Source organism: Crocodylus porosus, unplaced genomic scaffold, assembly GCF_001723895.1.
Source record: "Crocodylus porosus isolate Cpor-Errol unplaced genomic scaffold, CroPor_comp1, whole genome shotgun sequence".
Taxonomy (NCBI): domain Eukaryota; kingdom Metazoa; phylum Chordata; order Crocodylia; family Crocodylidae; genus Crocodylus; species Crocodylus porosus.
Window position 1 is genome coordinate 1,369,694 of NW_017728909.1, and position 13,277 is coordinate 1,382,970.

Sequence of the window (13,277 nt, forward strand, 5' to 3'; positions counted from 1 at the left end):
GAATCACCTTTGCAGTCTCTGAGTGTGCTAAATAGTCAGTGATGTGTAACATGAAAGAGAGCTAACGGGCAATACAGATTTTTCTCCTTTACTCTTGTATTGGAACACCTCTCATATAAAATGAAACACCTCTCATACAGATAAAATAAACAGATGACTGCTGGTTGTTTTAAGAACATCCAGAGAATGCTCTGGGGGTTTCAAGACGCATGTACAAATGATAAATCCAGGTTGCTTTTCTAGAGTAGTTATGCAATTGCTGTGGTTTTTGAATGCCTCCAAACGCATGTACAAATGATAAATCCAGGTTGCTTTTCTAGAGTAGTTATGCAATTGCTGTGGTTTTTGAATGCCTCCAAACGCATGTACAAATGATAAATCCAGGTTGCTTTTCTAGAGTAGTTATGCAATTGCTGTGGTTTTTGAATGCCTCCATGTGCATGTGTATTCACTTTGTTGACAATGGCTCTGTCCTCCCTCCCAGACCACGCTAACACTGGTAATTAGATTTTAATGGTTGTCTGTTGAGGTAGAAAATTCTTAAATTGGGTTTAGCTGGAGCCCAAGAGAACTAGTTGTCTGTAGGGACTGGCTTTTAAAGTGGTGGAAAATTACCAAAGGAGAACAAAGAAGTCAAGTGTTGGAAGGGGAGTATATGACTTGAGGAAAGCTTTGCATAGGAGAGGACAAGGGATGGACTTTTGTAAGGAGGGGATCTAGTTTAACTCAGGAAAGAGAAGGCAAGCTCAGCTAGATGGATCTGAAGGCAGAAAACTGCTTCAGGAGAAGCCTGGACAGAAAGTGGTCTGTGAGTGGTGAGAGAACTTAAGCAAGGAAATACTAATAGGCATTTGTGATTTGCGTCTATGTCTTTATTGTGCTTGAAGAGTAGTGGTGTTTTAGATCCTGGTTAAGGTGTGTGGGGGAGGAAGAGGAAGAGGGAGAGGGAGATTTGCTATACCAGTCATCCTAGTGAAAAGGTGAGCTGTAAGTTAAAAAGCTTCCACTGCCAGGGGTGAGTTGTGGGAGAGGTGGTTTCAAACAGTTGGAGTACACTGGGTTGAAGAGTGATGGTGGAGTCTGGGTGGTGCAATTTCCAGGAGGTGGTTAGCAGATATCTGTGCTCAGGAAAAATGCACTCCTCTGAGCCCCAGGGTAACTTAAAGCACAAAACTCCCGTGCACTGAAACAACACAACTGCCTGGAGACTATCCAGCGAAGGAAGCTCTATGAAAAGATCAGATATCCAGGTTGTAGCCCTATTGGTCTAGAGGAAAAAGCAACCCAGGCTTATGGTGAAGGTGATATCTTTTATTAGACCAACAAGATTTTGCAAGCTTCTCGGCCTCTTGAAGGCTCAGATCGAGCGAAAACATTTACTCTTCAATTTACTCTTTAAGCATTGCAGAAGATGAGCTCAACTTAAGTAATTCTAAAGCAGGTATTTGGAAATAAAGACTTTGGGTACAGTGTAGCAAACCTCACCTCACATGAACAATTACTAATGTTAATGGTCTTAATTGTGTGACTAAGGTTTATTCTAGCATGCAAATTGATAGGAAAAAGTTTCGATTATCAGCGAAAAGAGGAGCTTTGACTTGGAGCATAATCCTATAAGCCTTTATTATAAAAGCAATCCTACCTTTCTTTCATCCTTGAAATTTTGACCCAAATTATTTATTTACTTGTAAAACTTGCTGATGAAGAAAATAATGTCTTAAGATGTCTGGTATTTTGGCAAGTGAAACTGAAGAAAGCTTTAAATTTTTCATTTCACGAAATCTTTTTGTCAGCCTCTTTCTGTGTGTTGGGCAAGAAGATTTTAATGGCAGTATTCCTGACCAGTTCTCCTTGTACGATAGAAGGCACACTGCTTAAGAACAGATGAAAAATAATGAAGATATTAAAGATAAGGAAATACAAGCAGGCAGTGATAGATGCTGAAGTGAGCCAGGCAACTTACTGGAAATACATATTTGGTTCATTCACACAAAGCATTTAAGTGAAAAGTTACTAGAGGAAGTAAAATGTTGATATGCATAAAGTACTAACCATTCTAATATTACAAAAGCGTAAGCCTGTCTGTCTGTCTGTCTGTCTGTAATGCTTTATTCGTGCTCCGATTGGCTGACAAACAGCGGTGGTGGGGGAAGGGAGCCGGCCCGCTGTGGCAGCAGGGGAACGGGAGGAGGAATTTGCCTGGGCCCAAGGTGGGGAGGAGGCTCGCTCTTCCCTTCCCCCAGCCAATGCCATGTTGGGCTGGGCCCACTGCCCCACCCCCATTGCTGCAGTGGGCTCTGGCTCAGGCTCAGTCCTCCCCGCCCCGCCCCATTGGCTCTGAGCCCACTCCTGTTCCCCCAGTGCCGCTGGGTTGGCCTGGGCCCGCTGCTCCCCCTGCTGCTGGCTTCTCCCCCACATCAGGCCCAGCAGGGACAGGGGTAGCAGGCCAAGCAGCAAGAGGTAAAAGGGGAGTGGGCCTGGATGGCAGGGGGGCCCCATGGGGCTCTGTCCCAGGATGCTTCCGCTCCCACCCCCCCATCATTCCTGACAGGCATGTGGTTAGTTTAATTATAACAGTGTAGTTCTAGAATTTGCAATCCTCTTTAAGTGGACACAAATGGAAGGGACTGCTGCTGCCGGTTGGCTACCCCCGTGTATGAAAGCGAACAAGCGCTCCAGCAGAAGCACCCTACTATTGTGACTAGATCCAGATTCACTGGGGATCCTACTGGTGTAAAAAACTGGTTTTAAAAAAACCCTGCTTTTTCTCCTTGGCATCCAAGCAGAGTGGTTAATTAGTACAAAAACTGGTGTATGCTAGGCAAGGTTGAAAGAAAAGGTCTTGCTAGAGTGTGTCAAACTTGGCTGAAACAGACATGCTTCCCCGAAAGCTTCAGTTTCAGTGAAACGTAGGGGAAGCTCTCTTACAAAAAATGGCAGTAAGGTTGAAATGTTCCATTTTTACTTTATCAGAATTAAACTTTTTTTTCTTTCTTTCTAAAGACTTTTGGATTGGAAATCTTTCATAACCATAAAATGATTTTGACTTTTTTAAAGAGGAGAATTTAATTGACTTGAAACATTTTTTCCTCACTGAACATCTCATTTAATGAGAGCTTTCACCTTTTTTATTGTTTTGTTCAGATTTGAATAATACTAAATTTCAATATGTTGGCTCTTTCTTGCATTAGAATCAGAACAATTGGAAACAGATGCTGCACACTTGGTAGAGTGGGAATACGCATAATAGAGTAAAGGGAGATAATTTTCAGTTCTTGTTCATGAGCAGGGGACTTCAGAGAATAAAGTTCATGTTCTAAAAGTATCATGGGTACCACCAAACCTGTACATGAGACCCGAATTTGTGCTAAAAAATATTCTATGGTATGGCTATTGAGTGAAGGAAGGAAACGAAATACTAGGACAGGTGCATGCTAGCTGAATGCAATAGAACAAGACAGTATGGGGATCTGGTAATAGTATTCAGAACCGTTCCTTTCTACATCATCTACCTCAGGCTGAGACTATCAAGAGTCATTACCACCTATTGACTCCTAAGAATAATGTGAAATAAACTGAGTTTCTCAGTTAAGAGCCGAGCAAATACATTCCACAATCACAAAAAGCCCTGTTAAAACTGGCATTAACTGGCCCCCTTGGTGGCAGTGGCAGTAGGGAGGCCAGCTCTTGAATACGCAGAGATTCAGGTCCTTTCATCTCCTGGTCCTACCAGATCAGACTTAAGGTAAGTTAGCAGGGAAGCTTGCTGCTGTACTGTAGCTATCGTGAGGATAGAGACCTTCTGCCTACAGGGCTTGGAGAAGCTGTAAATTAGTTAAACTGTGAGGTAAAACTGCTCTATTGCACAGCCCCCCAACACCAGATGCATGCAGCAAAATAACTCCCCAGCCAAACCCCGCTACTCAGTTTTCCTTAGTCTCAGCTACCTCTGTTCTACTGCTGTCCCTAAATCTCTATCCTTATCCTGGACACACATTAATGTTTCCTCTCTTTTTCTACTTTTTGTCACACAGTGGAAAGATATTTGGAAACATTACTGGTTATATAGTTTGAAATATGGCCTGTGGAGCAGATCTACAGCAATCCTAGGAAATTCATCCCTGCTACCTTTCCCTCCATCCTTGCTTCCCTACCCCATTCTCTTCTCTGAAGTCTTTTAAAGCCATATATCTTTTTATTCCTTTGAAACCAAACCTACTCTCTGTTTCCCCCTTATAGCAAGACAACTTGTTTGATTTATGGGGTTAGTCCTGGTCTTACTGGTTCTTTCAGCAGTGAATCTTAGTGAGGCTAGGCGGGAGTAATACCAATTGATGAGTCTGCCACTATGTGCTTTTGGTTGTCTGAATTTTAAGGTTATTTTATTGCCCTTTGTCTGGTAGTCAAGATGCATTAGTTATGCTATAATAGCTAATGTTTCTGGCCTGCTGGCCACAATAGGACTCTCTAGGGGTTGATGTGTTTACTGACCTGATACAATCGCCACACTTACCCTGTTTAATACCCTCAGATATAAGAGTGTTTATGCCAGCTTCCCCAAATACAATACATCCTACACTAAGAAATGACAAAGTCGATTAATACACACCTCAGGCCTTCAAATGGTATATAGCCTGTGTGAAATGTGTGAATAGCCCCAGAAAATACACTGTGGGGAACGCTGGATTGCTTAATGAAAGAACAGACAGAGGACTTGAGTGATTTGATGAAGTGCAAGAATGCAGAGATATTGTCATCAGTAACATCCACTGCTTGCAGCCTTGTGGTTTGAATTATTCCAACTGCTTTTGCAATAACCAGTATGTAGGATCCTTTGTGTTGAATGCTTTAATGTTGTTTAGAACTCGTTTTAATTGTCACAAGCTGTTTAGTTACTGGAGTTTGCATGCTTAATGCACACATACCTCTATGAACCTAAGAATGGATTAGGAATATATGTTGCTAACACTTCATCACAAAAAATAGCATTTTTTACATGAATAATCCTGTTACTGGTGTTGTGCTGTACCCTTGTGTGGGTTGTCATTACTAGAAATCAGACCTAGATAGAACCCCTGTGTCAGCCACTGCAGCCTGGGCTAAAATGACCCAAATCTGCTGGTCAAAACTCACCAGCCTCTAGATCAGCAATTCTCAACCTTTTTTGTACCAGGACCCATTTGTAAACATCAGGGTGGGTGTTCCAGCCTGCTAGGGAAAAAGCCAGTTTCCTGTTTTTTTTTCCCCATTTTTAAAGTTTGTTTGTGACCATTTCATATATTCTTCTGACCTACTTTTAGGTCACAACCCATGGTTTGAGAAATGCTGCTCTAGATGAAGTGCAGCTGCCACTATGAGGGGACAGAGTGCTACCCGAGTGAATGTGGGCACTCCTACTCATGCTTTTTTAACATTAGCAAAATAGAAGTGTATGTATGAAGGATGCGACATAGTCTTTAGCCTGCTTCAAATGTTGTAAATATTGAGCCAGTGGAGCTACATTTCTGCTGTGGCTCCTCTGGTTTCAATAGTTCACTGTATTCACCTTTCCATTAACTGTTACAAATGAGTAAAATATTGCTTTTTGGTAATAATTTCTGACAGTAACTTTCTTTCTCTGACTTGTCTGCACTATGTTGGGCAGCGTTAGTGAAAACGCCCTACGCCTCTGTAGGCTCAGATGTGGTCAGTGATAGAAACACCATGATGACAAATGCAGACTGTGGACCTCACATAAGCCTAAATTATGGATAATATGTGTCAGGCTTGGATAGATAAGTGCTGAACTTCGTAAATGATAAGCACTAGCATGGGAAAGCTAAATAAGTTTAATGGTCAAAGCCACCTGTATCAATGCAGGCCAAGTACAGTTAACTGTGTTTTTTAGAAAGTACTGGATAGTGATGAAAGGTAACAACTGTAGTAACTTCTTCAAAAGAATTGAATAATGTGTAGCTAGTTAGAATCCTCTTAAATGGCAGTGTGATTTTTGGTGACTGAATATGTTAAGGTGGAAATATAATCATTTGTTGCTAGCCTTGGCCATTTGCCAGGGTCCTATGCTAAAACTACAGACATGTGGCTAAAGCAAGAAACGTGAAAAAGCCTTTTCTGAATGACTGCAGAATCAGTCTTGGCAGGCATAAGAAACAGCCTGGTCAGCAAAGGAAAGAAAGAAATTAATTTCTTCTGGTTTAGCTGGATGTGTTAAGTAGTGCAAAAGGGCTGAAAGACTACCCTGAAATGAAGGCCTTTTAGATTATGATACAGATTGATTTGGATTATCTAATTTTACCATGTCACTAGTAGTGATAAATGTAACTGAACGTACTGAATATCATTTTGCTGTAATAGATGCATTTATGTCAAGTTTCTTAGATAAGTTGTATAAAGAACAAAGCTGCCTTGTTAGTGAAGACCCATAAACCAAGTGAAATGAAACAGGATGGCAGCAGGCAACGTTTCATGATGGTGAGGAAAAGGGATACATTTAAACTAATTTTCACAAGAATATAAATCCTAGGTAGTTGATACCTTCCAAATCCATGAGAGAACTGGTTCAGTCCACTTCTAAAAGTTTCACTGAAACAAATGTGAATAAAGTGTTCTCCAATTAATTTATTAGAACAAGCAATTTATAAACATACAGTACAGGCTAAAGGGGAAACTGGAGAAGCCTGTGAATTCAAGATGACCTGCTGCCAGTCTGGGTGCTATTTCCCAGGTCTTTCTCAGCTGACGTAAGTGAGACTGTATTTTGCTGTTGTGGGTTAGCTCGATAGGTATTAGAATAAGTGTTTGTTGTTATGCTTTTGGGGTGTGACAATAAAAGGTCAGGTTGTAGATTTGCCTCTTGACTCTATTCTAACTGGGTGGTGATCATTCAGGGAATCATAGTTATGTAGACAGTGAAGTCCTGGTGGCATGACTTAGACCCTATAAAGCTTGTCCAGTGTAGGGGTTGGCGTGGCTTTTGTGGTGGTGGTCATCGTTGGAGCTGGAACTTGTTGGGGGTTGAAGGGCTTGCTGAGACTTGCTCTGTCTTGTGCTCTTTCCCTCTTTGCTTGGTGTGTTTAACTGAGTGTCCGAGTGTGATTAGTGTACAACTGATCTAGTGTTTGAGTTGTGTTTGGTTGTCTGGAACCCAAAGTTAGTGGTGATTTATTGAGAAAGTGTGAGAACAGGGTGCACTGGGACAGTGCTTGGGAAGCAACAAGGGAGGGTCCAAATCACCTGGGCACCTGCCAGCCACTCACCTGCTTCACTGCATTAAGTATCACCTACCCTTTGCTGAGGTGCCCAGTACCCACCTGCATGTGAAGGAACAGCAGAGAAATCCTCAAGGATGTGGGGCTGCACAGCCTGCCTGTCAGCTCTAGGGCAGGGGTTTTCAACCTTTTTCAATCAGGCAGCTGGATGCAGAGCAGTGTACCCCCGGACACTGAGCATGTCCAGGTGGGGGTGGCACGCAGCCAGATGCAGAGCAGCGGCAGCTGCCGCGTGCAAACTTCCCCTGCCCCTCTCACATCTGGCTGGGTAGGTGGTGCCTGCATGGCAGCATGGGATGCTGCGTAGCAGCACTCTGTCCCTGTGTGCCTGCACATACCCCTTAGGGTCTTCTCAAGTATCCCACCTAGGGTGACAGACTCATACTGGGTTTTTTAACTATATATTCTGTACTGTGTTTATAATACTGTAAAGGTTTGTTATTGTTGTCATAATATACACTTTGTTATAACTTTACATTCAAGTTTCCTTTGGTAATTTGCACCTCTGGCCAGAGCTGGACAGCAGGCCAGTTTCCAGAGGGATTTAACTCCTTGGTTGTCCTCAAATCTATAAGGGTAGTTGGTAGGATATAGAGTCTTAACAGCCCCTCTATGTGTGTATTTGAGATTTGGGTGGGTGCTTGTAGTGGTCCATCAGGTTCTGTTTTATTGGCAGGCTCACAACAACCCTCCCACTCTTTGGTTATACCTAATTTTATGTTTAAGCTTGTAGAAGAGGTTCAAATAATGACAAGCTGACTCCCTAAAGGCCAAAAGATCCTGAGTTTTTTGTTAACACTGCTTGTTGCTACTCTGCATAAACTGCGTGCTAAAACAATACGGCTGAGATGGCTACATGACTTTTTTTTTTTGGCCTGCAGCACACAGTGCAGCAAGTGAACAGGGTGTGTATGTGCAGAGCAGTGTTCTCTAGCACTGTTTGATGTGGTGCAGCCTTGCCTGAAAAGTGCATGGGCAGGCTCACAAACATATAAAACATGTCCTTATCTGTCCTCTTTGTATGTCAACATGCTTATCTATGCAGTATACATGTAGATTGACCACACATGTCCTCTAAATGCCAACACTTAAAAACCCAGGGTGAAAGTAAGTTCATACATCTTAATATTGTTAACATATACTGGATTTCTGCATGATAAAATTAAAACTGGTAATATGTTGCTTTAAGTAAACTTACCAGGGAAAGTCTTATAAACCAGATTTTATATAATATATATATATTTTCTACATAGGTTACAATAATTTAGCTTATTCAAAACTCAAGAGACTCATCCCAGAGGCTCTACTGAGTGTGGAACTTCAGTGCTGGTCACTAGCATCCACTACACTTGCTATTAATTGTCTGAAGAGTCAGGACCCCGTTTTGCTATTCACCATTTATTCTGTTTGCTAACTGCATTTTTTCTTATCTTTGATCACAAAAATGTATTAGTTTTGCTTGTAGTTTGCTAACCTGTATTCCTAGGAGGTAACAGCATAATAGATCTCAAAGCATTTAAAAAAGAGGTCAGTACTATTATTCCCATCTTGCAGATAGGCACAGTGACTTGCCGAAGGTAATTCGGCAAGCTATTGGCAGGGCTGGGAATAAGATCAAATGTGACAAAATTTGGGCAATTCATGGAGCTTTTAGCAAATTCAACAGGAAAAATAAGCTTAGGGACTTAAGTGAGGAGGTTTGGAATCCCTTTAAATGAAAAGTAACTAGAACTGTCATACTAAGCAATTGGGGAGCGGTTGGGGGGCCAGGGAGGCTAGGGAACCTTGAAGGAAAAAAGTTTCAGACCTGGAAATGCTTCTGGCAGCAGCACCACTTCTAGTCCAACTCAGACACTGACACTCAAAAGTCTGTTGGACACGAGATGGAGCAGCTGGACAGATTCTACAACTCTGTCAGAATTATGAAGGAATTCCTTCCTAGAAGACCCTCCAAAAGATGTGCACAAAACATCACTTGTAATCCAAGTGTAACCCTGGTGGTGGTGCTACCTGCAGCCACATCCAAGTTTCTGGGATCCTGGGGTGCCAGTAGGTCTTTGTCTACTCCCACTCCATCTACAAGCTGGGAGCCACCACTCACTGAAGTACTCTCCCCGCACCAGACCACACGCTAAATAACTATTTACAATATTTTATTATTTATAATAACTGAGAGATTGAAAATATTTTGTTTGTTATTTATGGGATGTTGAATTTGCCAGTGAACTCAGTAATAATCTATACCTGCAGACAAAGCAAATGTTTTTCATTATGTTATCACTCGGGCAACTTTATAACAGGTATATACATTTAATCAGCCAGGTCTCCACAAAATCTCTCTGCCTGCAGCAAAGTAGTCCACTGTGCAGTGGAGCCCTGGGGAGTGCTGCTCGCTTTGCCCCAGAAGAGGGGTGGTGATACTGTCATCTGGACCTTGGGTGTGGCTGCTCTAGAAACCAGGGTTTCTTCCCTTTTCTAGTCTTTCTTGGATGCCTGCAATCAATCACACCATTCTCCAGGCACTTCCCAAGGCAGCTCCCCTGGCACCTGGAGAGCCCTTTGTCCAGCTCTCTGCTGGAGCTCCTACAAAGCTACCATTCCCTGCTGCTTTCTTTAGCTGTCCCAGAGAACCTCCTCTAGCAACCCATGTCCCTGATTCCCTCCCAGTGACTCCCTGCACCCAGGGAGCTTAAGAGTGGGCAGGGGAACCTGTCTGCACAATCTCTGCTCCTTTAGTAAAGGATACCAGGCAATCCTGGGTACTTGGTAACTGATGGCTCCTCTGCCCTCAGTAGCAGCTCACTCGGTCACAATTCTTCTACTAGTAGTCCTCTCGGAAGCCATTGTCCTGGTAGCAGCCCATCTCAGCACAGCTTCAGCTACCCTCTCCCCAGCTAGTCTCCCCTCTTTTTTCATGGGCTTCCCCCCTGGAGTTACAGCTGTCCAATCAGTGCACGCAGTCTGTGTGCACAACCTGCTGCAGATCCTTGTCCCAGGAGTGCAAACATCCTGATTGAGCTTGCAAGCTCTGAGGAAAGCCTTCAGCACCTTTATGCAGGTGGAGGCAACTTTGCTTCAGAACCAACTGGAAAAACGTGAGAGTCTTTATGGTACAATTTTGGGATATGGTGCTTTTGTGATTTCTTTTTTTAAATGACTCACAATTACAGAGAACAGGCATCCACTGTAGGATATCAGTTCACCTACTGCTTTCCCCAGAATGTAAGAAGGATTTTGATAATGTTGGTCTTAGTAACACTTTCCAAGTGAACTGTGCAAACTTGGAATGAGAAAACAATTTGAAGATGAATCTGGAAAGCCTAAGACCTTATTTAAAGGTTACTTAGTTTGGAAATTGTCCGTTAAAATTTGTGAATCCGGTAACTCGTATTTGCCATCTTACTGGCGCTTATAAGATGCTGATTTATTAGGAGGTCTGTTTGAACTTGGCGTGAGTTCAAATTCAGTTTGAACTCAGAGTTGAGTTGAACTACATTCAACTTTCAAGAGTGCAACTTACAAGTTGCTGCACTTTGCTCCCAGGACTTGAATGATGAAAATTTTTACTGATGAACATGTACAATACAAACTCTTTTATGGGATAAGCCAGATAAGTCATTTGATGGTTTGGTTGTCCATTTATGATGCCATGGCTTTAAGTCAGTGTTCCCCAGTGTGGACATTTCCCTAAAGACTTTTGTATTGCTGCTGACACAAATGGTGAAGGAGAGCTTACATTATGAAAGACAGCTACCATAAAAAAACAGAGAGCATGTACTTAAATCAAGAAGGCAACAGGGACATTTGAATGCCTTGTGTCTTCCCTATTCTGATTTCATTGCTGCATGATATGGTACAGCAATTTTTTTTTGTTTTTTTTTCTTTTGGTACAAGACATGCTACAAGATTTTTCAATCCTGAAAGTTAAAAAGAAATCAGTTATTTGAAATAGTAAAAGGCACAAGTGCATTATTATATGCAGCTAAATAAGAGATGTGCAATCTTCTATTGTGAGTGGCTGTCAGAGCAGTCGTGTTTGAGCCTAAGGCTACAAGATTTCTTGACACAGCACATTTTGGAGGCTGGAACACTGAAATTGTGTGGGATTAAAAGCAGTAGAGGTGAAGACTAGAACAAGCCAGGTTTAAAAAAAAACAAACCAGAAAACACCAATCCCTCCCCCACCCAAAAAAACCCAAACAAACAAACCCACCAACAAAAAACCAAATGTACCTAGGTCCAGCCTGTTCTGGTAGCATGACCCTGAGGCAGGCTGGCTTGGTGTACTCCTTTCTCCCAGTATTTAAGTATTAAAACAAGGTGTGGGTGTTGTGGGGTGGGCTCTGGCTGCTTTGCTGGGAATGTTCAGGGCCTCTGGGGAGTCTGGCGGCTTCTTTAGAAGAGACTGGGTTCACTGTGTTAGTCTGAAATCAAGTAGGAGGTAGAGTAGATTCTCACCTTGGACTAACCAAAGTGTGCATGTGCACACACAGAAAGTGGAGTATAAGAATGAATAGGGACAGAAATAGTGCTCGACTCTGGACATCCGCACTAGGGAAAAATGTGGCTGTGACTTCTTTTTGGATTCTGGTTTGCACCGATCGGGGGGAAACAGGAACCCTGTTTACAGCTCAGCCTTGCTTGTCCCTCTCGTGCAGGCAGTACTGGTAAGGACTGACTTGGTTCCTATTTCAGCATCTCCAGCAGCAAACTCCAGACCCTGCAGAGGCGTGAGCCGGTTGTCCTGCATTAGGCACGGGAGAATTATTTGAATGATCTATTTTGATGCTGTCCATATCCCGCCCGAATCAGGGCTGCATCAAACCAGTTGTATGGCAGAAAACAGACAACCAGGTTGATGTGCACCAGAGCCTTCAGGGCAGACCCAGACTCAGCTGTGACCACCCACCAAGTGGGGCGTCCCATAATGAGAACCCTTCAAGCACCCCAGTTCCCCCATTGTCTCAGCACCCTAGCAGCTACTTCCGGTGCCCTGCTATGGGGGGGCTAAGACTGGGCTGGGCCCACGTTGGCACCACTCTGCCCCGTCACCACCTGGCACCGTGTCCCTGGTCCACTTGGGGGGGCTGGGCCCTGCTCCCCACTCCACTGGCAGATGGCTGGAAATCAGCTCAGTGTTGCCAGGTGTGAAATATGAAATGATTGTAGTGAGAGCTCAAAAGTGATTGTATTTGTTGGAAAACTTATTGTACACAGAAAAAAGATACAAGCAAGTCTTTTGCTCATTTACTTGATAGTGCTCACTGCCAGGCACCAGTAAGCGAGTGAAAATGGGTAATCCAAGTTGAACCCTATCTTTATTTTGAGGCCAGCAATCCTAAAAAAAAAAAAATCCCACAGCAAACCCACAAGTCTGTTAAGACTTCCTGAGAGCGACGTGTGGATTTTGCAAGGCTACTTCTATTCGCTGCCTCTGTTTGGCAGGCCCAGCTCCTTGAGTAGAGATGATCTCCGTTGGTCTAATAAAAGAGGTCACCTCTACTCAAAAGGACTGTGCCTGCCTATCTCCTTAGACCAGCACGGCTGCAGCCAGAAACCGTGAGGCTGAACTTGGTTGCCTATTCCTGGTTCCTCGTCTGAAGGAAGTTTGGGGCGGCCCAAGAAGTATTTTGCCCCATCACCCCACCTTAATCTGACCTTCATTTAGGGCTCTGTACTTGATGCGGAATAATAGTCTGACGTATTCATTAGTAAATGTTCATCCCTAATGCCATCCTCTCCGTTTAGCACGTGCCGTTCCTGAACAGCCAGTTTGTACCGGGCGGGGCTAGAGGAGTTTCGGAGCGCGATGGAGTGTGACGTCCGGCAGGGGGAGGGGCGGAGGAGGACGGGGCGGGGCCTGGGCCGGGCCCCGCCCCTTCCTCATGAGGGAAGCGAGGGGACGGGGACGGGCGCGGGGGACAGGCTGGTCTCGCCCGCCGCGACCAGCACCAACATGGCCGCTGCCGCCCTGCGCGCCGCCAGCTGGCTGCGGCGCGGTGAGTGCGC

General features: G+C 43.8%; 1 protein-coding gene across 2 annotated transcripts in view; it reads left to right on the forward strand.

Moving 5' to 3' along the window:
- Positions 1-698: 698 nt before the first annotated feature.
- FECH (ferrochelatase) overlaps positions 699-13,277 on the forward strand; it is a 43,653-nt gene continuing 31,074 nt past the window's right edge. Inside the window, exon 1 of one of the 2 annotated variants that reach the window (XM_019531748.1) lies at positions 699-815. In XM_019531748.1, coding sequence (XP_019387293.1) covers positions 755-815 — 61 coding nt within the window. In that variant the 5' untranslated portion in view covers positions 699-754. Of the gene's footprint in view, positions 816-13,133; positions 13,268-13,277 lie in introns of those variants that run through there. The other variant, XM_019531749.1, reaches the window with a different exon arrangement.